Source organism: Oncorhynchus clarkii, chromosome 23 (genome assembly GCF_045791955.1).
Source record: "Oncorhynchus clarkii lewisi isolate Uvic-CL-2024 chromosome 23, UVic_Ocla_1.0, whole genome shotgun sequence".
Classification (NCBI taxonomy): Eukaryota; Metazoa; Chordata; class Actinopteri; order Salmoniformes; family Salmonidae; genus Oncorhynchus; species Oncorhynchus clarkii.
The window spans coordinates 23,905,395-23,930,000 of NC_092169.1; the positions used below are offsets into that span (position 1 = coordinate 23,905,395).

General features: G+C 42.4%; 1 protein-coding gene across 9 annotated transcripts in view; it reads left to right on the forward strand.

The window, feature by feature from the left end:
• LOC139381929 (WASH complex subunit 2C) overlaps positions 1-24,234 on the forward strand; it is a 34,395-nt gene extending 10,161 nt beyond the window's left edge. The window contains exons 7-33 of one of the 9 annotated variants that reach the window (XM_071125794.1): positions 1,643-1,704; positions 1,860-1,913; positions 2,244-2,342; positions 2,566-2,650; positions 4,035-4,100; positions 4,759-4,883; positions 5,107-5,179; positions 6,504-6,557; positions 6,826-7,020; positions 11,928-12,094; positions 12,280-12,384; positions 12,541-12,633; positions 12,953-13,054; positions 13,146-13,247; positions 15,271-15,440; positions 15,525-15,642; positions 16,008-16,253; positions 16,596-16,784; positions 16,863-16,994; positions 17,200-17,298; positions 17,412-17,495; positions 18,111-18,146; positions 20,897-20,953; positions 21,526-21,729; positions 21,908-22,675; positions 22,910-23,072; positions 23,443-24,234. In XM_071125794.1, the coding sequence (XP_070981895.1) occupies positions 1,643-1,704; positions 1,860-1,913; positions 2,244-2,342; positions 2,566-2,650; positions 4,035-4,100; positions 4,759-4,883; positions 5,107-5,179; positions 6,504-6,557; positions 6,826-7,020; positions 11,928-12,094; positions 12,280-12,384; positions 12,541-12,633; positions 12,953-13,054; positions 13,146-13,247; positions 15,271-15,440; positions 15,525-15,642; positions 16,008-16,253; positions 16,596-16,784; positions 16,863-16,994; positions 17,200-17,298; positions 17,412-17,495; positions 18,111-18,146; positions 20,897-20,953; positions 21,526-21,729; positions 21,908-22,675; positions 22,910-23,072; positions 23,443-23,591 (3,797 nt within the window). In that variant the 3' untranslated portion in view covers positions 23,592-24,234. The remainder of the gene's footprint in view (positions 1-1,642; positions 1,705-1,859; positions 1,914-2,243; positions 2,343-2,565; positions 2,651-4,034; positions 4,101-4,758; positions 4,884-5,106; positions 5,180-6,503; positions 6,558-6,825; positions 7,021-11,927; positions 12,095-12,279; positions 12,385-12,540; positions 12,634-12,952; positions 13,055-13,145; positions 13,248-15,270; positions 15,441-15,524; positions 15,643-16,007; positions 16,254-16,595; positions 16,785-16,862; positions 16,995-17,199; positions 17,299-17,411; positions 17,496-18,110; positions 18,147-20,896; positions 20,954-21,525; positions 21,730-21,907; positions 22,676-22,909; positions 23,073-23,442) is intronic. The other 8 variants (XM_071125796.1, XM_071125795.1, XM_071125797.1 and 5 more) reach the window with 8 other exon arrangements.
• The last annotated feature ends 372 nt before the right edge of the window (positions 24,235-24,606 follow it).

Consider the following 24,606-nt stretch of genomic DNA (forward strand, 5'->3'; position numbering starts at 1 on the left):
GCGGCAGCGCTATCTCCTCTCCGTGAAAGTTTAACTTTTTTAATACCCTGAAAACGTAAAGACACTGAACATTTTCTTCAAGTGGCAGGCAACAGGGTAATTGTCATCATTATGCCTTATAGTGCTCTTATGCTCACTAATTCTTTGCTTAAAGGGATACTTCAGGATTTTGGCAATGAAGCCCTTTGTTTACTTTCTCAAAGTCAGATGAACTCGTCAATAAAAATGTTATGGCCATATCACATGGGCAACGTAAGATGCAATTAACATTCATAGTGTTACATGTAATAAAGCCTTTAACGTTAAACCTTTTACCAGACCGAGGGTGTCTAAAGTCAGGGTTTTTTACTTTACTCTGTGCGCAATTGCCGCAGGGATGATTGCCATTTCTGAGAGGCGCAAGGAGGGTTTGTTTGGAGCCAGAGTTAATGCTTCCTCTAGCAAGTTTTTATTGCTGAAGTTTGAACATAGTTTATAAACAATAGTTGGCTCAGGGTAGGATCAGATGTAAGTAGATGCCAGTGCTGCATCACAGAATGTTTGATAATTTTTGCTTAGAACATGTGGTTCTACATGTAACAAAGCAGTTTTCACACTTTTGCCCAGCAACTCTTGGCACAGTTTAGAAAGCATCACAATACGCTTCCTCAACGTACTGGGAAGCAGGGGTTGGAAATGAAATTGTATTGTTTTTTTTGTTCCGTTCCACAGGTCCGACCAGTAAAATAAAGTTCTGAACCAGTTCAAACCCCCAAAAAGTACTGGTTTATATCGTTCCTTTATGTTCCTTTTTAAATCTCTGAAATCATACTTTTTTACATTTAGCTCAACATTAAATTACTTCCCCAGTCATGCAGTGCTGATAGAGCAGCTTGCTATGGAGCAGGCAAGCTATAGCTCAGTGAGATGTTTAAATGTGTGATGGAAAGACAACTGTAGGGTGCAGTTTTGAGGATGGGTGGAGGAGGAGCGGAGCCTTAGATTGAATCGCTTGGGTTCTTGTGATGACATGCATTATCTGAATTAGCCCTGTAATTATTCATATGGAGGAGGGCTTCTATGGAAGAACTTTGAATGTCTTCAAACTTTAAAGTTTGCTTAGCTAGCTAACAATCTTGTGCGTGAAGAGCAGCACCAGAATTAATAACACCTTTTAAATGTTTTGTAGTTAATAAATCCAATGCGATAAATATAGTATCCCTAACTAGCTTTGAAAAGTTAATCCATTCTTCTCGAATTAAAAATCTCCCTCCTTATCTTTTGAATGATGCTTATAACGCACACTTCAAAGATTCTCAGCTGGCAGCCAGACACTGGAAGAAGTTACTGATTGACAGAGGGAGGGCTTTGTATAGGTGCTTTTGTTCTGTTTTTTTTGTGGGTCTCCAAAAAAAATGCCCGCAACGTAAAATAACTAACTGGTTCCCATACTTTTAAATTAACTGTTCTGTTTCAAGATAAGTATAGGTCACTTTCGTTCCCGGTTCTGATTCTGTTCCCTGAAAAATGTTGTTCTTTTCCGATTTTCCTTTCTCTTCCCAGAACTGGTTCCAACCCCTGCTGGGAAGAGTAACCTCTGTCGAAGAACCTCTGTCATGTATTTTTTGTGAAACTTTTTTTTTTTTTTTTTTTTACTATACAGAAATATCAATCGACAGTGATCGGGACAGTGTTATCGACAGCGAAGATGGCAAAGATGCTGATGTAAGACTTTTTTTGTCTACTCATCCAGAAAGAAACATATCTTTTTTAGAGCTTAAAGTTGGCATAATTTAAAATCCTGATCCAAACGAGGTGAAAATGCAGAAAATTCTATTTGATTCAGATAATTGTATTATCCCTGTGGTGTTTGTGAACAGCAGTCAGACGAAGACTTTGACCAGGACGAGGAGGGGCCAAGCAGCATTAAGAAGGTGAGGACAATTTCACTCTTGACTGTCAGGGTCAACGTTCAAACCCAGAGTTGGTGGATATCTTTGCGATAACAATAACACACGCACAGGATTGTATCTCTGTGAACAATTCTGACAAGGGATGATTAGGGTATTTGCCAATTTAATCAAAGACGAAACAACAGAAAAGTGTGCACTGGACCTATACTGGACACTGGCCATAAGAATGCTATTGTTTATGGTGACGATGGTAATGATGACATTTTAGTCATTTAGAGGACTCTTATCTTAGTCAGGAATGTAAATGCAATTTGCAACAGCATGGATGACATTGAATGATTTCCTCTGCAGAAGTCGTCCATGTTGAGTGATGACGACGAGGGGGAAGAATCAGACATATTCGGAGAATCGGACAAAGATGATGACGACGACGATGATGAGTGCATAACGGTATGCTTGTGATTAAAGTTTACTGCTGGATAATGATACTAACATTATTACAAACAGGTCATTTATTAAATATTACAACCTTTATTTATCCAGGTAAGTCAACATTGCTATGACTTAAGTGAATATAACATGTTAGTTAATTGCATGTTTACATGTCCCCTTGCATGAATATGAAATGTTCTATTCCACCTCTCTTTTACGTAAGTCTTTGTGTCACATTCAGAACACAGGACCATCATCCTTTGCTGATGAGCTGGCTGCCAGAATCAAAGGGGAACCTATCAGCAAGCCGGAGGGAGATCGCACATGTAAGTTGACTTGATATAACCTGCATGGCTGCAGAGAGAGAGTGTTTTCCCTGTGCTGCTGACTACTATTTATGTCTGATCATACAGGAGTCATAAAGGTCCAGTGCGCACACATTTAAAAAATATTTTTATAATAAATTATGATTTATCATGGGGTAGTTCCCGCAGCTATGATGACCTGTATTTCAAACTGTTCAACACTAAAGTTGGGCAGTATACAGATTTTCATATCGTTTCTGTACCATACAATATTACTGAAAGTAACATATTTAAAAAAATAAAAATGTATTTTTTAAATTTTAACGCACAAAACAATTTAGGCAACAGGAGGGGATTGAACTTCTCTGCTGTAACCAATAAGCTTCATCTTGACATATAGCCACTTAGCTGGAGCCCTGAGATGGATATCATTTATTTGACACATCTTAGATTTCCTATAGTTCTACTTTCTTATAGATTTAAGTAATGGCGTATATGCCGCCCTAGGCTAGACAAAAAAACATCCCGCCCTCCTCCTATACCCGCGAAATAGAATTTGAATAATTTTAGGAGCAAGGCCATCTGCCAGGGCTATAGAGACTCTACCTGTTGGAAAATTGTATTTTGACCTGTCCTGTTTGTAGGATATGGTGTGTTAACATGTTAATTCATATTCACATCGAAGCACATTGCTATTTGATAGGGCGCCAGAGGCTGTAGACACTCTACTTGTTGGAAAATTGACGGAGCTTTGGTGGAGTGCCGCTGCGTCTCTCCAACAGCAGCAGTGGAGAGGCGCTCTGGGCATGGACAAGATAGATATTGTGCACCCCTGTCTTCGTCAAAGTGGGTGCGTCTTGGTCAGTTTAGCTCGGAAAATACTGCCCTTGTCAATCTGCCGCTCTAATCCTGCCTGATGGGCGGGCCGGCCCTGCACACACTCCCTGTTTCTGTATGATCTTCTCTACTAGCCTGGGTACCAGTGTGTTTCTGCTATAGATAACTTATTGCCTTGCCCACTTGTTTCCTTTTTTTGTCAGATGGTCCAGCATCATCCTCAGACAATTGCTTCAATTTTTATTGTAATTCTCAATTCATGCTTAAAATACAGGATAAAATCTTGCTATGTTATGTGATTGAGCAAAACGCCTTAATTTGTATACAGAAACCGTTTGGCACACCTAAAGTCAATCATCTTTCGTCCCTGTTTGAATCGTATCATCACTGTTTGCTCCATATAGACTTGAAGATGTGTTTTCAGTTTATGTAGGCCATACATCAAATGTGATGCCATACAGCAGAACATGTTTGTCTTTGCGAATTACAAGAGTACATAGATGTTTCACTTCATTATTGTTCTGCATATGCATGCTCATGTTTCCTTTCCCATGTCACCTCTATGAAGCATTATCGTCTGCCTCTAAGAAGAAGAGTAAAACAAAGAAAGAGCCCAAGACTGAGAGGCCACAGGGTAGGACATTCATTCACTCACTTATGTAAAGGAGGGTTTCCGTTACTTTGCGTCGTGAACAAGCACCTTATCTCACACTCCATGCATCCAATTACACTGAGTATACCGAACATTAGGAACACTTTCCTAATATTGTGTTTCACCCCCCCTTGCCCTCATTCATCGTGGCATGGACTCTACAAGGTGACGAAAGTGTTCCACAGGGATGCTGGCTCATGCTGGCTCATGTTGACTCCAATGCCTGGTACCAACTGGCATACCCTGTTCAAAGGCACTTAAACCCTTTGTCTTGCCCATTCACCCTCAGAATGGCTTAAAAATCCTTCTTTAACCTGTCTCCTCCCTTTCATCTATACTGATTTTAATTGGATTTAACTAGTGACATCAATAAGGGATCATAGCTTTTGTCTGGATACACCTGTTTAGTCTGTCATGGAAAGAGCAGGTGTTCTGAATGTTTGTTCACTCAGTGTATATTGTCCCTGCTAAGCTAACACTTCAGTCAGAAGAACATCAGTGGAGGTATTCTCGCTTCAAAGTAACTGAATTGGATATAATTTTATAAGTAATTTTATAATAAAATGACATTCCATTTTTTATATTTTTTTATATTTATATGTTTCTTGTAGACAAAAGACCTGATTGTTTGTTGTTGTAGCTATTGAAGATGAAAGTGAGGAGTTGTTTGGGCCGCCAAAGATGGAGGACGAGGACTTCTCTCCGTTCGGAGGGAAAGGAGGCCTCTTCAGTGGAGGAAGAGGACTGTTTGATGATGACGATGAAGTATGTTTCACCTGAATACCTTTTTGTAGCTTCCATATCTTAATTTTTAAATGTGACTTACCAATTGTAATTTAATTTAATATGTTAGAACAAAATCTATCTGGCCTGTTAAAGGCTCCCAAAGAGTGTTTGTGTGTGTGTATATATATTTATATATATATATATATATTTATTTATATTTGTCTGAATCCATAGCAGACCTAATGATATGTTTGTTGTCCAGGGGGATCTGTTCTCTGATGCACCGAAACAGCCTGTAGCAGAGGAGAAGACCAGGAACACAGCTCACGCCACAGGTAATAATGGTCCTACAACTAACATTTGAACTTGCCCAACAAGACCGTTTTTATTTAGGGCACTTTGTAGCAAAATGTTTTGTAAACCAACATTTCTTGTTGGGCAAGTTCAAATAGTAGCTTTCCATGTCTCTCATTTTGGGCATGTTATTAATTGAGAATGTTGTTAATTTTGTACAATGGCTGTGGTCATGGTGTCTAATTTAGTTGTCGTGGGTTACCATCAACCAGTTGCACTTAGCCATCCCGGATCCGGGATCGTGAATACAGACTCAAGCTCATTACCATAACGCAACGTTAACTATTCATGAAAATCGCAAATTAAATGAAATAAATATGCTAGCTCTCAAGCTTAGCCTTTTGTTAACAACACTGTCATCTCAGATTTTCAAAATATGCTTCTCAACCATAGGAAAACAATCATTTGTGTAACAGTAGCTAGCTAGCGTAGCATTTAGCGTTAGCATTAGCATTCAGCAGGCAACATTTTCACAAAAACCAGAAAAGCATTCAAATAAAATAATTTACCTTTGATGAACTTCAGATGTTTTCAATGAGGAGACTCTGTTAGATAGCAAATGTTCAGTTTTTCCTGAAAGATTATTTGTTTAGGAGAAATCGCTCCGTTTGGTGCGTCACGTTTGGCTACCAAAAAAACCTGAAAATCCAGTCATCAAAACGCCAAACTTTTTTCCAAATTAACTCCATAATATCGAACCAATCCTCAAGGTGTTTTTCACATATCTCTTCGATGATATATCGTTCGTGGAAGTGTGCTTTCTGTCCTGAATCCCAGGAGAAAATGGCCGCAACTGAAGATTACGCACCAATTTAGACAAAGGACACCGGGCGGACCCCTGGAAAATGTAGTCTCTTATGGCCAATCTTCCAATGATATGCCTACAAATACGTCACAATGCTGCAGACATCTTGAAGAAACGACAGAAAGCGCAGGCTCGTTCCTGGTGCATTCACAGCCATATAAGGAGACATTGGAAAACAGAGCTTCAGAAATTCTGCTCATTTCCTGTTTGAAGTTTCATCTTGGTTTCGGCTGTAGCATGAGTTCTGTGGCACTCACAGATAATATCTTTGCAGTTTTGGAAACGTTAGACTGTTTTCTTTCCAAAGCTGCCAATTATATGCATAGTCAAGCATCTTTTCATGACAAAACATTGCGCTTAAAACGGGCACGTTTTTTTTATCCAATAATGAAATAGCGCCCCCATAGACTCAACAGGTTAATTTTTAGATGCTTTTTCCTGGACAGTATTGAGACTTGGACCTGTTTACAGAACTTGTATTTCTCTTATGTTTCTGCCAGAACCTGTCAAGTCTGCTAAGAAGATTCCTTCAGTGGCTGTGTCAATATTCCCAGGTAACAGAAACATGCCCCAAGGACAGCAAAGGCCTTTCAAAGATGACATTGATTATAACAGTAATAACTGTCTAACAATTTTGGGGGGCTTGAGGACAGTATGCCTCTACAGATTCACTCTTACCCTTTTGAAATGGAAATGGGATTTGTTCAATTCAAACTAAATACTGCTACATAACATGACTACACACAGTACATGTTGACATTTCTGTAATGGTATTGAGAAGATCATCCTCTGAATCTATCCTGTCCTCCTCTTTTCCCATAGAGAACAGCCTGTTTGGCATTCCCAATAACTCTGATTCAGTGGAGGGCAGAGAGAATGGCAGTCTAGCCAAATTCAACAAGACCCAGACATCAGCCCCTAGAAAGACCTCTTTAGGGGGAGGAGGAGGGGGGCTGTTCGATGATGATGAAGAGGATGACTTCTTCACTGGCAAAAGTCTTAAGAAGTCCAGCTCAGGTAGGTTATTGTTTGACTGACTTATCTCTTTAGCACGTTTAGTGAGATCCGAACTTGAAATCAACGATTGTAAAATATCAGTGAAAATCGCAAGTACATAATTTACTCTTAGGCATGTGAATCTCAAGTTAGGAGTCAGCCTGTTTTCACCCTATTTTCATTCATGCAATGAGTTTCACATCTAACATTTTACCTCACTACATTTACATTTTAGTCATTTAGCAGATGCTCTTATCCAGAGCAACTTAGTTAGTGCATTCGTCTTAAGATAGGTATGTGGGACAACCACATATCTCAGTCATAGTAAGTAAATATTTCCTCAAAGTAGCTATCAACAAAGTCAGAGCTAGTAAGGAGGAAAAAAGTAAAGTGCGAGTGTTAGTTCACATAAGGCCTTTGGGAGGGACCGGAGGTGGCAGAATGGAGTACTCTGGTTGGGGTGTAGGTTTTGATTATAGTGAGCTTCGAATGGAAGCCAGTGGAGTGTGCGGAGGAGGGGAGTGACATGGGAGAACTTAAGAAGGTTGAACACCAGGCGGGCTGCAGAATTCTGGATAATTTGTAGGGGTTTGATGGCATAATCAGGGATCCCAGCCAACAGCTCGTTGCAGTAGTCCAGACAGGACATGACATGTGCCTGGATTAGGACCTGCGCCGCTTCCTGTGTGAGGCAGGGTCGTACATTACAGATGTTGTAGAGCATGAACCTGCAGGAGTGAGTCACTGCTTTGATATTTGCAGAGAATCGTGGGGTTGTCAACAGTGATGGAGAGTTCTTGGAGCGGGCAGGCCTTCCCTGGATAGAAGAGCAGCTCTGTCTTGTTGAGCTTGAGGTAGTGGGTAGACATCCAAGATGAGATATCTGCCAGGCACACAGAGATGTGTGTCGCCACCTGGGTGTCAGAAGAGGGGAAAGCAGCAAAGTAGTTGAGTATCACCCACATAGCAATGATAGGAGAGACCATGTAAGGATATGACGGCGCCGAGTGACTTTGTGTATAGAGAGAAGAGGAGAGAGCCTAGATCTGAGCCTTGGGGGACACCAGTAGTGAGAGTACGTGGTGCAGAAACAGATCCTCTCCACGTCACCTGATAGGAACTGCCTGGCAGGTGGGATTCTATCCACGGGTGTGCAGAGTCTGAGAAACCCAGCCCTGAGAGGGTGGAGAGGAGGATATTATAGTTCAGTGTCGAAGACAGTGGATAGATCTAGGAGGATGAAAACAGAGGAGAGGGTCAGCCTTTGCAGTGCGGAGAGCCACTGTGACACAGAGGAGAGCTGTCTCTGAGTGACCCCTCTTGAAGCCTGACTGGTTAGGGTCAAGAAGATTGTTCTGAGAGGAATAGCGAGAGAGTTGGTCAGAGACAGCACGCTCAAGTGTTTTTGAAAGAAAAGTAAGAAGTGATATCGATCTGTAGTGTTGGTTTCTTGAGTGGATCGACTCTTGACATTTTGAAGTCAGAGGGGACGCAGCCAGTGGTCAGGGATCAGGGAAGTTAGGAATGGGAGAAGGTCTCCAGAGATGGTCTGGAGGAGGGGATGGGGTCAAGCGGGAAAGTTCTTGGGCAGCCAGACTTCACTAGTCTTAGGATTTAATCTGGAAACGGGAGAAAGCGGTCAAGGCATAGGGTAGTTCTGTGGGAGTGGGGCCAGTGGACTCAATAGGCTGATTGAATGAGGAGCGGATGTTGTCAACCTTATTTTCAAAGTGTCGACAAAGTCATCCGTGTGGAGGATTAAGGAGGGATGAGAAGGAGAAGAAGCTTGACATTTAGAGTGATAGAAAGTGGTTTTAGCAGAGGATACAGAGGAAGAGAAGGTAGAGGGGAGGGAGCGAAAAAATTATGGGTCCCCCGGACGTTTCTGTACACTTGCAATGAGCCATGGAACAGGAGGGGAGGGCCGAGACGGAAGGAAAGGGGACAGTGCGAGTCATAGGATGTGGAAAGGGAGGAGAGGAGGGTCGAAGAGGCAGAATCAGGAGAACGGAGGGAGAAGGATTTAGCAGAAGGGAGAGAATATTACGTCGGCGCATGACAATCTGGGTAGGGTCTGAGTGGGTAGGATTGGAGGAGAGGGAGACAGAAAAGGAAACGAAGTAGTGATAAGAGACCTGGGGGGGTGGGCAGTGAGATTAGTAGGCTACCAGTCTCTAGTAAAGATGAGGTCAAGAGTATTGCCTGCCTTGAGTGGCAGGGGACTGGGAAATGGTGAGATCAAAAGACCAAGTAGGGGAAAGAAATTAATCGATGGCAGACATCGGGAGGTAGAAGTCACCTAGTACGAAAAGCGGTTAGCAGTTGTCAGGAAATGCGCTTATCACAATGTAAAACTCATTGAGGAACTCACAATGTTAAACTTGAGTGGACAAGTGACAGTGACCGCATGGAATTCAATTGAGGAGCAAGACAACTGAGTCAGGGAGAAAAGAGTATCTCCACAAATAAGTTGCCCTGTCTCGGACTATGACAGAACACGTAGGCAGGGAGGAGCTGGAGTAGCAGTGTTCTCTGGGGTGATCCATGTCTCCGTCATGGCCAAAACGTCTAGGGACTGAAGAGCAGCATAGACTGAGATGAACTCAGCGTTCTTGACCACAGATCGGCAGTTCCAAACGCTGAGACCAAGAATTCTACTTAGGTTGTGAGTGCAGTGTACACTAAATTTAGAAAGGTTGCAGGCAAGGGGTGGGGAGCATCTGTAAAAAGCCTACAGGGAGAGGAGCGAACAGGTATAGAAAACACGCACATAGTTGGAAAAAAAACTACAAAATATCTAAATTTGATTATCTTTAAATATACTGAACAAAAATATAAACACAACATGTAAAGTCGTGATCACATTTCATGAGCTGAAATAAAAGATCCCAGAAATGTTCCATACGCACAAATGCTTACTGTATTTCTGTAAAATGTGAACAAATTGGTTGACATCCCTGTTAGTGAGCATTTCTCCTTTGACAAGATAATTGATCCACCTGACAGGTGTGGCATATCAAGAAGCTGATTTAAACAACATGATCATTACACAGGTGCACCTTGTGCTGGGGACAAAAGGCCACTTGAAAATGTGCACTTTTGTCACACAAGGCAATGCAACAGATGTCTGAAGTTTTGAGGGAGCATGCGGTTGGCATGCTGACTGCAAGAATGTCCACCCGAGCTGTTGCCACAGAACATTTTTTTAATTTCTCTACCATAAGCAGCCTCCAGCATCATTTAAGACAATTTGGCAGTAGGTTCAACCGGCCCCACAACTTCAGACCACGTGTAACCACTCCAGCCCAGGACCTCCACATCTGGCTTCTTCACATGCGGGATTGTCTGAGACCAGCCACACGGGCAGCTGAAACTGTGGGTTTGCACAAACTCGCTTAACTGCGTGCTCGTCATCCTCACCAGGGTCTTGACATGATGGCAGTTCGGCGTCATAAACGACTTCAATGGGAAAATGCTCACCTTTGATGGCCACTGGCACGCTGGAGAAGTGTGCTCTTCACGGATGAATCACAGTTCCAACTATACTGGGCAGATGGTAGATGGCACGCATGACGTTGTGTGTGCGAGCGGTTTGCTGATATCAAACTTGTTAACGGAGTGCCCCATGGTGGGGTTATGGTATGGGCAGCCATAAGCTACGGACACCGAACACAATTGCATTTTTTCTTTGTCAAGTTGAATGCACATATATACCGTGACGAGATCCTGAGGCCCATTGTGCCATTCATCCACCGCTATCACCTCATGTTTCAGCATGATGATGCATGGCCTCATGTCGCAAGGATCTGTATACAATTCCTGGAAGCTGAAAATGTGCCAGTTCTTTAATGGCCTGCATACTCACCAGATTTGTCACCAATTGAGAATGTGTGGGATTCTCTGGAACAACGTGTACGACTGTGTTCCAGGTCCACCAATATCCAGCAACTTTGCACAGCCATTGGAATAAGACGGACCACATTCCGTAGACCACAATCAACAGCCTGATCAAATCTATGCGAAGATGTCCACGCTGCTTGTGGTCAAACCAGATACTGACTGGTTTTGTGATTCACGCCCTTATTTATTTTAAGGTATCCGTGACCAATTCCCTGTAATGTGAAATCCATAGATTAGGGCCTAATTAATGTATTTTAATTGACTGATTTCCTTATATGAACTGTAACTCAGTAAAATCTTTAAAGTTGTTGCATGTTGCGTTTTTATATTTTTGTTCAGTATAAATATGGTTCTGCAAAGTATTTATCCTTTTCAGGCTCGTAGCTGTCCGATTCAGACATGTTTTGATTGAATGATTTTGGGTGGTGTAGAGCTTGAAGCTTGCCTCGAGAACCATAATATGTAGGTGTGACTATGCGAAAACAGGAAGTGAGCACAATTGAAGTTTTAAACACATTTATGCACGTAATAGTGAAAATAGCCAAGTGTTTTGATATTGATATGCATGTATAGCCCACAAGACGTGAGATGGCTGTAGAGTTTCTTGTGGGGACGTTTTGAAGCACGTTTTTTTGTTGAGTCTGGCCACTACTACTACTATATGGCTCATGCAAGCAACTAAGCCAGCTAGAGAAATCTCAGGAATGGAACTCAGACCAAACCAACTGTCTGGATGATGCTTCAAAACTAAAAGTAAGTGGAAATCTAAACTGAAATACCCCTTTAATAGTAGTTGGTGTGTCAACAATCAGCTGCAAGTTGTCAGCAGTTCACAAACCAAGTAGGCTACTGAGAAGACAGACAGCATTTAAAGCAGATGGCCCTAGCTAGCAAAAAGACAGTACTAGACAACAGTTTAAGACCAAAATGATACTTATCACTCCTGGAGATATCAGAAGTCATCTAGCTATAGATTGAAGCACTAAAACTGTATTCAGCGCAAGCACTAATATGTTACCTGTGTTCAGCTGAACAGAAGAAATCCAAGCAAGAGAAGACAGTGGATCTGTTTGGAGGAGATGATGAGGATGGTGACATCTTTGGTGAGAGCTCTGTCGCCCCACCCACTCTACAGAGCAGGAATGAGGTGGTGGTGGAGGAGGAAGAAGAGGTGAAACAGGCTCCTCAGAAAAAGGTGAATATACACACGTGTACATTGAGTTTCCATATTAACAAGTGTTCATTGACTATATAATGGATTTAGGGCACTTGGTTATCATGATTATAAGTTGCTTACTTACAGTAGTGTTGATTAGTTGTGCTGTTGATGATTTTTGGTTTTAGTAATGAATTATGCTGATGGTTATTGGTTGCGTTAAGATGCCAGCAGGAGGCGTCTCCATGTTTGGTCCTGGTACCAAGAGCCTACTAACTGAGGCACTGAGGAAACGACAGCTCTCCTCCACCAGCGAAGAGTCAGAGGAGGTGGGACTCCTCTTTCATCTACCCATCATCTCTCTCATCCATCTCTTTATCTATCTACAATCTCACTCTTATCTTTATCTCCCTCACTCTTTCTTCCTAACTCTCTCTTTGTTTCTCTTGCGCTCCTTTTCTTCCCCCCCATGTTGTTCATTACAGAACGGCCCTCCTCCAGACGTGGTGAAAACCCAGACTAAGCAGACAGAAAAACCCCAGGCAAAGAGTCTGTTCTCTGACGATGAGGACTCACAGGTGTGCTTCTTCTTTTTTAACACTCATTCTCAAGTATGCATCCATTACCTGAATGTTGTTGATGGAGGTACTTCTCATGCTTCTCAATTACATCAATATCTACATGAGCCGTACAATGAATGCTTAGAACGTGTTTTACATATGTAACCTCACCTTTCTCTGTCCCTGTCTTTCTAGATATTTCAAACCATCCCTTAGAACGTGTTTTACATATGTAACCTCACCTTTCTCTGTCCCTGTCTTTCTAGATATTTCAAACCATCCCTTAGAACGTGTTTTACAGATGTAACCTCACCTTTCTCTGTCCCTGTCTTTCTAGATATTTCAAACCATCCCTAAGAGTCAGTCTAAACCTGAACCCACAACCCAGAGCAAAGCCAGCAAAGCTCCTCTGTCCATCTTCGATGACGAGGAGGAAGAAGTGAGAAAATGACCCTGACCTATTTCGGTCCCAAAAATATTATAATTTGTAACTGCGTCTTCATATCTAACCACTTTCTTGCATCATGCAGGATCTGTTTGCGTCTGCGAAGAAGTCTAAACCAAGCCAAGCTAAAGCTGCCACTCCAAAAGTCAAGAAACCTGTCTCTAGCTCCATCTTCAGTGATGATGAGGTAATGGGAGGGAATGGAACTTTGCTACATAATCTTCAGTTCAACTTCAGCCTGTCAGAAAATAACCCTTAGCCCCATCCTTTAGCCACTACCCCTTTGGTATTCACAGATCTGAAATACCTGGAGAGGTAAGCAATATGGTGATGGCTCTGCCATCCAATGGGCTTAGGATGGCTTCAGATAGTGCTTGAAAACTGTTACGGACTACAAAGGGAAACCCTCTCGGTAACGCTCTCGGTAGCTGATGTGAACAAAACCTTTAAACAGGTCAACATTCACAAAGCCACTGGGCCAGACGGATTACCAGGACGTGTACTCAAAGCATGCGCGGACCAACTGTCAAGTGTCTTCACTGACATTTTCAACTTCTCCCTGACCAAGTCTATAAAACCTACATGTTTCAAGCAGACCACCATAGTCCCTGTGCCCAAATAAGAGAATGATGATATGATTACCGCCCCGTGGCACTCACGTCGGTAGCCATGAAGTGCTTTGAAAGGCTGGTCATGGCTCACATCAACAGCATCTTCCCAGACACACAAGACCCACTCCAATTCGAATACCACCCCAACAGATCCACAGATGACGCAATCTTAATCGCATTCCACACTGCCCTTTCTCACCTGGACAAAAGGAACACCTATGTGAGAATTCTGTTCATTGACTACAGCTCAGCGTTCAACTCCATAGTAAGGAGTTGAACCCTGTGACTAAACACCTTCCTCCTCAACTGGGTCCTGGACTTCCTGACGGGCCGCCCCCCAGGTGGTAAGGATGGGCAACAACACGTCTGCCACGCTGATCCTTAACACTGGGGCCCCTCAAGGGTGTGTACTTAGTACCCTCCTGTATTCCCAGTTCACCCACTACTGTGTGGCTAAACACAACTCCAACATCATTAAGTTTGCTGACGACACAACAGTGGTAGGCCTGATCACCGACAACAATGAGACGGCCAATTGGGAGGAGGTCTGAAAACTGGCAGTGTGGTGCCAGGACAACTTCTCCCTCAATGTGAGCAAGACAAAGGAGCTGATCGTGGACTACAGGAAAAGGAGGGCCGAACAGGCCCCCATTAACATCAACGGGGCTGTCAGGGAGCGGGTCAAGAGTTTCAAGTTCCTTGGGGTCCACATCACCAACGAACTATCATGGTCGAAACATACCAAGACAGTTGTGAAGAGGGCACGACAAAACCTTTATCCCCTCAGGAGACTGAAAAGATTTGGCATGGGTCCCCAGATCCTCAAAAAGGTTCTACAACTGCACGTTCGAGCGCATCCTGACCGGTTGCATCACCGCCTGGTATGGCAACTGCTCGGCATCTGACCGTAAGGTGCTACAGAGGGTAGTACAAACAGCCCAGTACATCACTGGGGCCAAGCTTCCTGCCATCAAGGACCTATATAATAGGTGGTGTCAGAGGAAAGCCCATAAAAGTGTCAGAGACTCCAGTCACCCAAGTTATAGACTTTTCTCTGCTACTGCACGGCCATCGGTACCGGAAGGACCAAAAGGCTCCTCAACAGCTTCTACCCCCAAGCTATAAGACTGCTGAACAATTCATAAAATCGCCACTGGACAATTTACAATTTTACATATTCACTGTTTTGTTCGTTACCTATGCATAGTCACTTTGCCCCCACCTACATGTACAGATTACCTCAACTAGCCTGTACCCCTGCACACTGACTCGGTACCTGTTCCCCCTGTATATAGCCTCGTTATGTTATTCTTATTGTGTTACTTTTTATTATTACTTTTATTTGAATCTACTTGGTAAATATTTTCTTCTTTTAACTGCACTGTTGGTTAAGGGCTTGTAAGTAAGCATTTCCCGGTGAAGTCTACACTTGTTGTATTTGGCGCATGTTTTAATTGAATATAGCTTACACCCATCCTATTCCTACAAATCTGCAAACACCAGAAAGGTAGATTTTGAACCAGGCTTTCTTGTGAATGTTGTTTCTATTACTTCAACAGATGATATCTATTTAACCCTTTTGTATTATTTCTGCATTAGGACCAGTGGATGAGCTCCAAGCCTAGTGCTGGTAAGACAGAGGGTAAGACTGGGGGGATGAAGTCCAGTACTAGTGCCCCATCTAGTCTACCCAGTGTCAAAGCAGTTCCTAAAGACAGCCTGTTTGATGAGGATGATGATGATCTCTTTGCTGCTACCAAGGAGTCGAGGTAAACGTCATAGCAATAGTAGACAAAAATACAAAATCTGTAGTATGACGTCTTGGTGGTGTAAATGTCTGTGTGTTGGTGCAGTCAGAAGAAGCACCAGAGAGTGTCTCTCCTGTTTGAAGATGAGGATGATGAAGATAAGGGATCCCTCTTCGGCTTCCAATCAAATGTCACCAACAGCTCTACTACAGCTGACCCTAAAGTAAGCATGGTTTACAGATTGTCTGTCCACAGCCTAGTCCCTATGTAGTGCACTATATAGTGAATAGGGTGCCATTTTGGCATATGAATAACCTATAGGTGAAAAGCCTTCAAGGCAACAATGGAATTGTTAAAAAAGATAATACTTCAGTAATGTCTAGATTCTTGTCTTATTTTAAAACACAAAAAATATTGAATGAATATCGTTGTCGTAAGAAAGTACTGTTTTGACGTACTGTTCATATAAATATACTGTATGTGTGGTAACATCCCTGCATTGATAGCTGTGTCTGTAATCAATGCTATTTCAGTCCTTTACCCCCCAGCTCTTACCCTGTTTTCCTGTGCCCTTATCGTGTTCTCTAGGCATCTGTTGTAGCCTCCCCAGCCCCCTCGCTGCTCCAGATAGACAAACCAGAGGTGACTGCACCACCTCCTCCCCTAGTGGAGGAGAAACCTACAGAGGAGGAGAGGGTAACGAAATACAAGAGTTCTGAGGTGCCATCCCTGTCCTCTCCACTAGAGGGCAGTGAGAGTAAGAAGAAGCCAGTAGGGGCCGTCAGTCTGTTTGGAGGGATCAACGTGCTGGGAGACAGACTGGCAGCAGCCAAGGTGAGATGCTACATAAGACTTAGGGTAGAAATTCTCTCTAAGCTCAGATCTACGATCAGCTAAACTCACCCAATCCTGATCATAACCTAGTTTTGGCCACTAAGGACGTTTCCCAATTAATCTTTCTGTGATTCCTCACATTATCTCTCCTAGTCTCTTTCTCAAAACCCATTGGACAGTAAAGACCTGAGTTGAGGGACCTTGGAACTTTTCCTCCAATATAGTTGAGAAAGAGGCAAAGAGAGAGGAAGGTGAATTGAGATGGAGCCCTGCTCCTATGCCTGTGAGTGTGAGGTGCTGTACTCACTTTGACGCCTTTCTGTCTTCCTGTGTCTAAACAAGCAGACTAAGAGCCCATTGGGCGAACCGGATGGTGATGACTTCCTGTCTGAGGGCCCGCCCCCCATGGAGAAGGAGGCCAAAACTAAGAAGAACACCCTCAGTCTGTTTGATGATGTGGAAGAGGAGGGTGCTGACTGGACTGCCCCTATCTCCATACCGACCAAACCAGTTGCCAAAAACACGCTAAAGGTTTAAAATATTTTATTCATACTACTGACAATTCCTGTGTGTGTGTGTGTGTCTGTAAATCCTGTGTCTGTCTGTTAGCCTGTGGAGAAGCGTCCTCGTACCAAGAGTAGTACCGGGGTGTTCCAGGATGAGGAACTGCTCTTCAGTCAGACTCAGCAGAGAGACAACGACCCTGAAGTTGACATCTTCGCCACACCTGACAAGTCTGTGGTGAGTTCTAGGGACAGTCGGCTTAGTGAGAGGGTTTAAGTGTAAGTATTGGGCTAGAGCAAAACACCTGCACTCACCAGGACCAGGGTGGATGTCTTGTATTGCATCAGCACATTGACGCGCATACTACTTGCTACCCCTTTGAGTGATAAATCAATTGTAGGAATGATAGTAGTGATGATAAAATGCTGTGTTCCTGTCTCAGAGCTCCAGGCCAAGCTCAGTGAAGTCGGCAGCTCCAACACTGTTTGGTGATGATGAAGATGACCTCTTCAGCTCTGTCAAGCCCAAAGCTCCTCTTCCGGTACCCTATTCTAAATCACCTCAATCAATCAATACAATATGAATACAACTTGATGACTTTACCGGGCGCTGTACATCCTCAGTCCTTGTCCTTTCTTTGACCTGCATCCTCAGAAGGTATCCGAGAAGCCCAGTAAACCCACTAAAGACGAGCCATCCTCAAAACCTGCTGTCACAGCACCAGTCACAGAGAGTGAGGTAAGGCTGATGAAACTAAGAGTCTTAGTCTACAGAATATGATTGCCCATATGCTTAGGGTTAAAGGGTGTCTGAGGAGACTGGTGGAAGGAGTTATAGGAGGATAGGCTCATTGTAGTGGCTTAAATGGAACATATCAAACATACGGAAACCACGTTTGACTTCGTTCCATTGATTCCGTTACAATGAGCCAGTCCAAATGAACTCCTCCCACCCGCCGCCTCTGGAGTACGTACAGTACTAGTCAAAAATTGACACATCTACTCATTCAAGTTTTTATTTGGACTATTTTATACATTGTTTAATAATAGTTAAGACATCATGTAGTAACCAAAAAAGTGTTAAATAAATCCAAATATATTTGATATTCTTCAAAGTAGCCAACTATTGCCTTGACAGCTTTGCACACTCTTGGCATTCTCTCAACCAGCTTTGAGGTAGTCACATGGAATGCATTTCAATTAACCGGTGTGCTTTGTTAAAAGTTAATTTGTAGAATTTCTTTCCTTGTTGTGACAAGGTAGGGGTGGTATACAGAAGCTAGCCCTATTTGGTAAAAGACATGAGCTGTGTTCGAGTATTCATACACTCAATCATATTTTACGTCACGAATAGGAAGTATACACGCAGAGGACACTTTCTGTGAAAAAGGTGAGAATTTGTCTCAATTGTTCTTTGAATGTAAATTTGTCCAGATTTTGGTATAACTTTGCAAAATACTTATTTACCATTATGAACACTATCAATGTTTTTGACATGAAATATATAATATGTTACTATTGCAATGATAACAAGACCACTAAAATGATTGTGCATTGTTTTATTCTTGTTGCCAAATACTTCATACACAAACAAAAATTCCTAAATTCTATACCAAAATGACACACTTTTCTGATTGAATTCAACTATTTTATTAAAACATTAACCCTAGTGAACAATAACAAGAATAACATTTTCCTAAATCATTACAATAAGATTTTTTCAGAGTGATTACAATTGCACTAGAATTGTTTATTTTTTTTAAATATTTTTTGTTTGTTCCAGTATTTTTTCATTAATACCTGTGTTCTGTTTTGTATTATGTAAGAATGCAAATTATTGATCTGTATTTTGAATTAAAAAGAAAATTGGCTTCACATGGTTTTGTGATTTGAAGATAAAGGTGGAAAATATGCAGTCGAAGTCCAACGAGAGCGGATAGAAATTCATTGCTAATTATGACAAATGTTGAGCAATGTAATAGTTATAACTTTTCAAATAGGTTACCTTACACGCTATGTTGGCTGACAATTTGTTAGCTATGCTGTCGTTATGAACCACATAGCATTTCATTACAGCAGTATGTTAGTTAGCCTAACGTTAGTTGGCTACTTATACATCAAACCTGCCAGTATATTAACTATAGGCTATCTTAACTACCCAACATTTAGTGACTTGATTTTTCTCGTCATTTTTAGCATAGCTAAATTGTATCGTCGTAGTGCGTTCTCAATGGACATTCGGGTGCTTTTGTAAATTCGCTCTGGCTATCCATTCCGATTTCAGAGCACTCTCGTTTTAGTGTACCAGACCGCAGAATAATTCATTTATGGCCGGTGTCAGTAAATGTTGACAAAAAAAAGCGTAAATCAATTGTTTCCAGCAGCACAGTCACCAACGCTCTGGATAACATGAAAACTGCCTAACCAGCTCTGCTAGGGCGAGTAAAATGGTTTTGTGTTCTGATTTGTGTCTGGAAGCCAACGTTAGCTCGGGTACTTGACTGCCGTTGTACGGCCAGAACGCTCAAATCAATCCTACTCCTCGGCCCATGCGTCCAGTGTACTCTCCGAGAGCGAAACGGTCTTAATTCACAAACGGACAATCTGATAACGCTCTGAATTATGAGCACACTCTGGCACTCCAGATTGAATTTAAGAACACACCCGAAGTCTTAAAATGTCTAACTTGTCATTTGTTTTGGTAACTAGCTAGCTAGCAACTTCCGGGTGACAGGCCAAGATTTAGTACGCTCAACTGAAAGGATACGGTTCTGTTAAAGTATACTAAAATGAACTAATAGTATGGTATATACTCATTAAGTATACAGTATGTTAGTATGGGTATTCGAACACAGCTCAAGTCTATAATATGGCAAGAACAGCTCAAATAAGAAAAGAGAAACGACAGTCCATTATTACTTTTAAGAAATGAAGGTCAGTTAATCCGGAAAATGTCAAGAACTTTTAAAGTTTCTTCAAGTGCAGTCGCAAAAACCAAGTGCTATGATGAAACTGGCTCTCACGAGGACCGCCACAGGAAAGGAAGGGCCAGAGTTCTGTTTCAGAGGATAAGTTCATTTGAGTTACCAGCCTCAGAAATTGCAGCCCAAATAAATGCTTCAGAGTTCAAGTAACAGAGGACTGTTCAGATAAGACTGCATGAATCAGGCCTTCATGGTTGGGTTGCTGCAAAGAAACCACTATTAAAGGACACGAAGAAGAGACTTGCTTGGGCCAAGAAAAACGAGCAATGGACATTAGACTAGTGGATATCTGTCCTTTGGTCTGATGAGTCCAAATGTGAGATTGTTGGTTCTAACTGCCGTGTCTTTGTGAGACGCAGAGTATGAATGGATGATCTTCGTATGTGTGGTTCCCACCGTGAAGCATGGAGGAGGTGGTGTGATGGTGCTTTGCTGGTGACACTGTCTGTGATTTATTTAGAATTCAAGGCACACTTAACCAGCATGGCTACCACAGCATTCTGCAGCGATACGCTATTCCATCTGGTTTGCGCTTAGTTGGAAAATCATCATTTGTTTTTTAACAGGACAATGACCCAACACACAACCAGGCTGTCCAAGGGCTATTCGACCAAGAAGGAGAGTGATGGAGTGCTGCATCAGATGACCTGGCCTCCACAATCCCCCCGACCTCAACCCAATTGAGATGGTTTGGGATGTGTTGGACCACCGAGTGAAGGAAAAGCAGCCAACAAGTGCCCAGCATATGTGGGAACTCCTTCAAGACTGTTGGAAAAGCATTCCAGATGAAGCTGGTTGAGAGAATGCCAACAGTGTTCAAAGCTGTCATAAAGGCAAAGGGTGGCTACTTTGAAGAATCTCATATTTGATTTAACACTTTTTTTGGTTACTACATGATTCCATATGTGTTCTTTTTTGTTTGTTTTAATGTCTGAACTATTATTCTACAATGTAAAAATTAACAAAATCCCTTGAATGAGTAGGTGTCCAAACTTTTGACTGGTATTGTTGCCTTAGATTTTTTTCTGAATTTGAAGGATATCTGTGGACAGTTGTTTTCTCTCCTCTCAGTTGATAGTTATTATACTGTTACATTGCTTTTGGAGATACTCCTGTCTAAATTACTTAACATGATCTATGTCATTCAACTGCACAGAAGCCGACACCAAGCCCTGTAAAATCTAAAGAGCCTTCACGGATTGGAAAACTCCAAGTAATCTTCTGAAATGTTAAATCAGTCTTTTTATTATTCAATATTTTACTCTTTCTTTAATCTTTCTGAATGAGCTTTCATTCTCCCAACATGTTCTCTGCCAGTCATCTTTAAACCTCTGCCTTTGACGTGAAACATATCGTCTTTTCTTTTCCACTGCTGGCTTAAAAGCTAAACTGAGACCATGTGACTGTCAAATTGATTCTCACAAGGTTTTGTTTTTTATCGTCAAACTGAAAGCGAATGCTCAGCCTTTATTCTTCCTGAAACCTCATGAATAGATGTTATTCCTACTTCTACATTTTATTACTTTCTTTATCTTTATTATTGGTCTCACTTCCTCTGTGTTGTCTACTGCTTGGTTCTGATGATCATGAGGGACTGCATGAACAAAATTACTTGTAAATCCAATTGAGGACCAATCCAAATTATATCCATTTGCATGTGTATTCACTGTACTTTGCTGTGATTACAAAACCCTCTCTTATAAAGGCCTTTAGTTGGTATGAAATTGGGTCAACACTTGTAAAAAAAAAAAAAAAATTGTAAAAAAATGTGTTCCTCACTCTCAGGCCAACCTGGTGATCAACCCTGCTGCCCTCCTGCCCGACGCGTTCTCTCGGATCCCAGGGGGGGTCAGTGTACTCCCAGGCTTGAGCCGCAGCCCCAGCTCCTCAGGCCCCAGCCTCAGTTCGGCAGGGACCAAGCCCCCGAGCAACAGAGGGGTTAGCTTCGAGAACCCGGTCCAGGTGTCCACGCTACAGAGTGCGAACAAGGTGGGTCAGGGGTCTGGCACTGGGGTAGGGTGGACATAATGGAACAGGGTGAGGGAAATGTGGAACACCTACATTTGATCCTTAAATTATAGAAATGTAATGTTTAAAGTAATGTTTTAACATTGTCACTTCCAAAATAAGCACCTGTTATGACTCCATGTGTCTTCTTTTCCTGTAGGGTCGAGCTAAAGGCTCTATCCGCCGCAGGCCCCAGACCAGGGCAGCACGGCAGACATCAGCTCAGAGATCTGTGGAGCAGAGAGACGAGAACCAGGGAGAGGACCAGGCCGGACCCAGCCCAACCTTGCCTAGCCCAGCACTATCTAACCCAACCCAGCCTAGCCCGGGACTACCTAACCTATCTCTGCCTAGGTCTAGTCTACCTAACCAAGCCCCAACCTCTGCCTTACCCTCCTCCTCCTTATCTGCTTCCTTACCCTCCAAACCCCTGCTCACAGATTTCTCTGTCAGACCATCAGTGCTAACACTACCAGTGTCAAACACCCCTCTAAAGAAAGACTCTTCTAAGGGTAGCAAGGAGAAGGTGCTGCCTTCTCTTGACGAGGATGACCTGTTTAGGTCCGACAGCCTCTTTGGGAGTGCCCCTGCCCCAGGTCCCAACCCCACCATCCCCTCACCCATACTCACCACTCCATCCCCCAATCCCACAACAAAGACTACAGAGGGTAAAGTGACGTCAAATAATGAGAGTGAGAAGGAGAAAGTGACGACCCCGCAGTCCCTCTTTGACGACCCCATGGGTGACCTGTTCAAGAAGGTGAAGCCGAGGTCAGCTAAGAAGGCCAAGGCATCTTCCTTCCTGGAGGATGAGGAGGAGGATGAAGAGGATATCTTCAGGCTAGGAAAGAACTCCACTCCCACTACTGCTGGTGATAAAGTCTCTAAGGCTGGGAGCAACTCTACTCCCAAGCAGGACATCTTCCAGGTATTGGTCATGATGATCAATTGTGTCAGTCTGTTTATGATTTCAGTTTTCATTGTAATAGTGTAAATGCAGTTGGTCTGTCACACAGCATGCTGGGTCAAGCACGTCTGTTGATCCAACAGTCACGATCTCTGCAACAGGAGGTAGAGGGAAATCAATATATTCCTTGGAAAGTGTGTGTGTGCATGTGCCTGTCTGCTTCTTGTCTGAATATGTCTGTTACTGTTTTCACAGGATGAAGCAACGGCTCCACTCAAAAAGCACAAAGAGAAATCCTTGGATGCCAGTCTGTTTGATGACAACGTTGACATCTTTGCTGATATGACGTCCACTTCAAAACCAAAAGAGAAGAAGTCCAAGAAGGTGGAGACGAAATCAATATTTGATGATGATATGGGTGAGTATTTGCAGAGCACATTTTTCAGAATATCTAGAACTTGCATTGTTGTTCCTCAACTGTTTCAACATGTATGTTGAAATTCACCACACGTGCACAGACAAATACAGGTGTGTGTGCATACCACAGGAGGTTGGTGGCAGCTTAATTGGGGAGGACAGGTTTGTGGTAATGACTGGAGCAGAATCGGTGGAATGGTATCAATGCCATACCATTCGCTCCTTTCCAGCCATTATTATGAGCCATCCTCCCCTCGGCAGCCTCCAATGGTGCACACACAAAAACAAACACGCATACAGTCTTACAATGCCATTGCCACCTGATTTGAACTGAAACATTCACAGTACTGTCCATGCTTTTCTTTCCACAGATGACATCTTCTCTCCCAGCACTGTGAAGCCAGTGCCCAAGCAGCCTCCATCCAAGTCCAAGAAGAACCCTCCCTCCCAGGACACCAGTGCAGCGGATGACTCGGGCAACATCTTTGACGACCCTCTCAACGTCCTGGGTGGGAACTGAATCGTGGACCGTTCCTGAGGAGCTAAAACTTTGGGTGCATCCCAAATGGCACCTTATTCCCTAGATAGTTCAGTGCACTATGTGGGGTATCAGGTGCCATTTGGTGTCCTAATTGTACAATTGTGCTTAATACCATGTTGTTTTGGAGGACTGAAACAAGGGTTGGAGATATTAAAACTGTTCATATAGACTATTTATATAAAAACTATTGATTGATCGACAACCTCAGACGGAAATTAAAACACAGCAAGAAATGTTGAAGGTGATAATTCTGATATACACTTCACATCTTCATCTATGATTGATAACAGACAAAATAACAGTTAATAAATGCTATTTGTCTTTATTTAATATCCATGATAGCAGCACTTTATAAGCATATTCTTAGCTGTCATTAGACCAGCTGATAATAAATAAATAGTAAATGATTTATAAATATAGTTGGAGAGCTCTGTTTAAGTTTTGGGCCGTGCCATATCATAGTTATGAAGTCATTGTTAACCGTACTGATTATCCTAGCGACAACAAGCAAATGTTTTTGTTTTTCAATTAATATGAAATTGTTAAATTTGTCAACTTTGCCTGTGATGAATGACATTTCAGTTTTTTAAACTAAAATAATGATATTTTATGAAATTTGAAATGTGTATTGTAAGTTTGTTTCAAAGACCTGCAGCACTGCTTAAAAGCCTTTTGTTAAGATCGTGAGTAGTGGAATTATGAATGCAGCTGAAATTAGGAAGATGGCCTGAAAGAGGAATGTGTGATTCTAGATTTACACGGTTCCTTCCCTTTAATTAAAATTCTACTTCTGTGCTTTAAGGATGGACTTCACTGCCATGTCTTGACTGCTAGTCGACTTTAAATGTTGAGTAACTGCACTGATGCATTTTAAAGAGGATTCTGCATCATTGATATAGGAGCCTACATTTTATACAAAGTAAAAGCTATATTTTGATCTATTCATTCATCACTGATGGGATTTTATGATTGCTTAATTATAATTTGTACACTT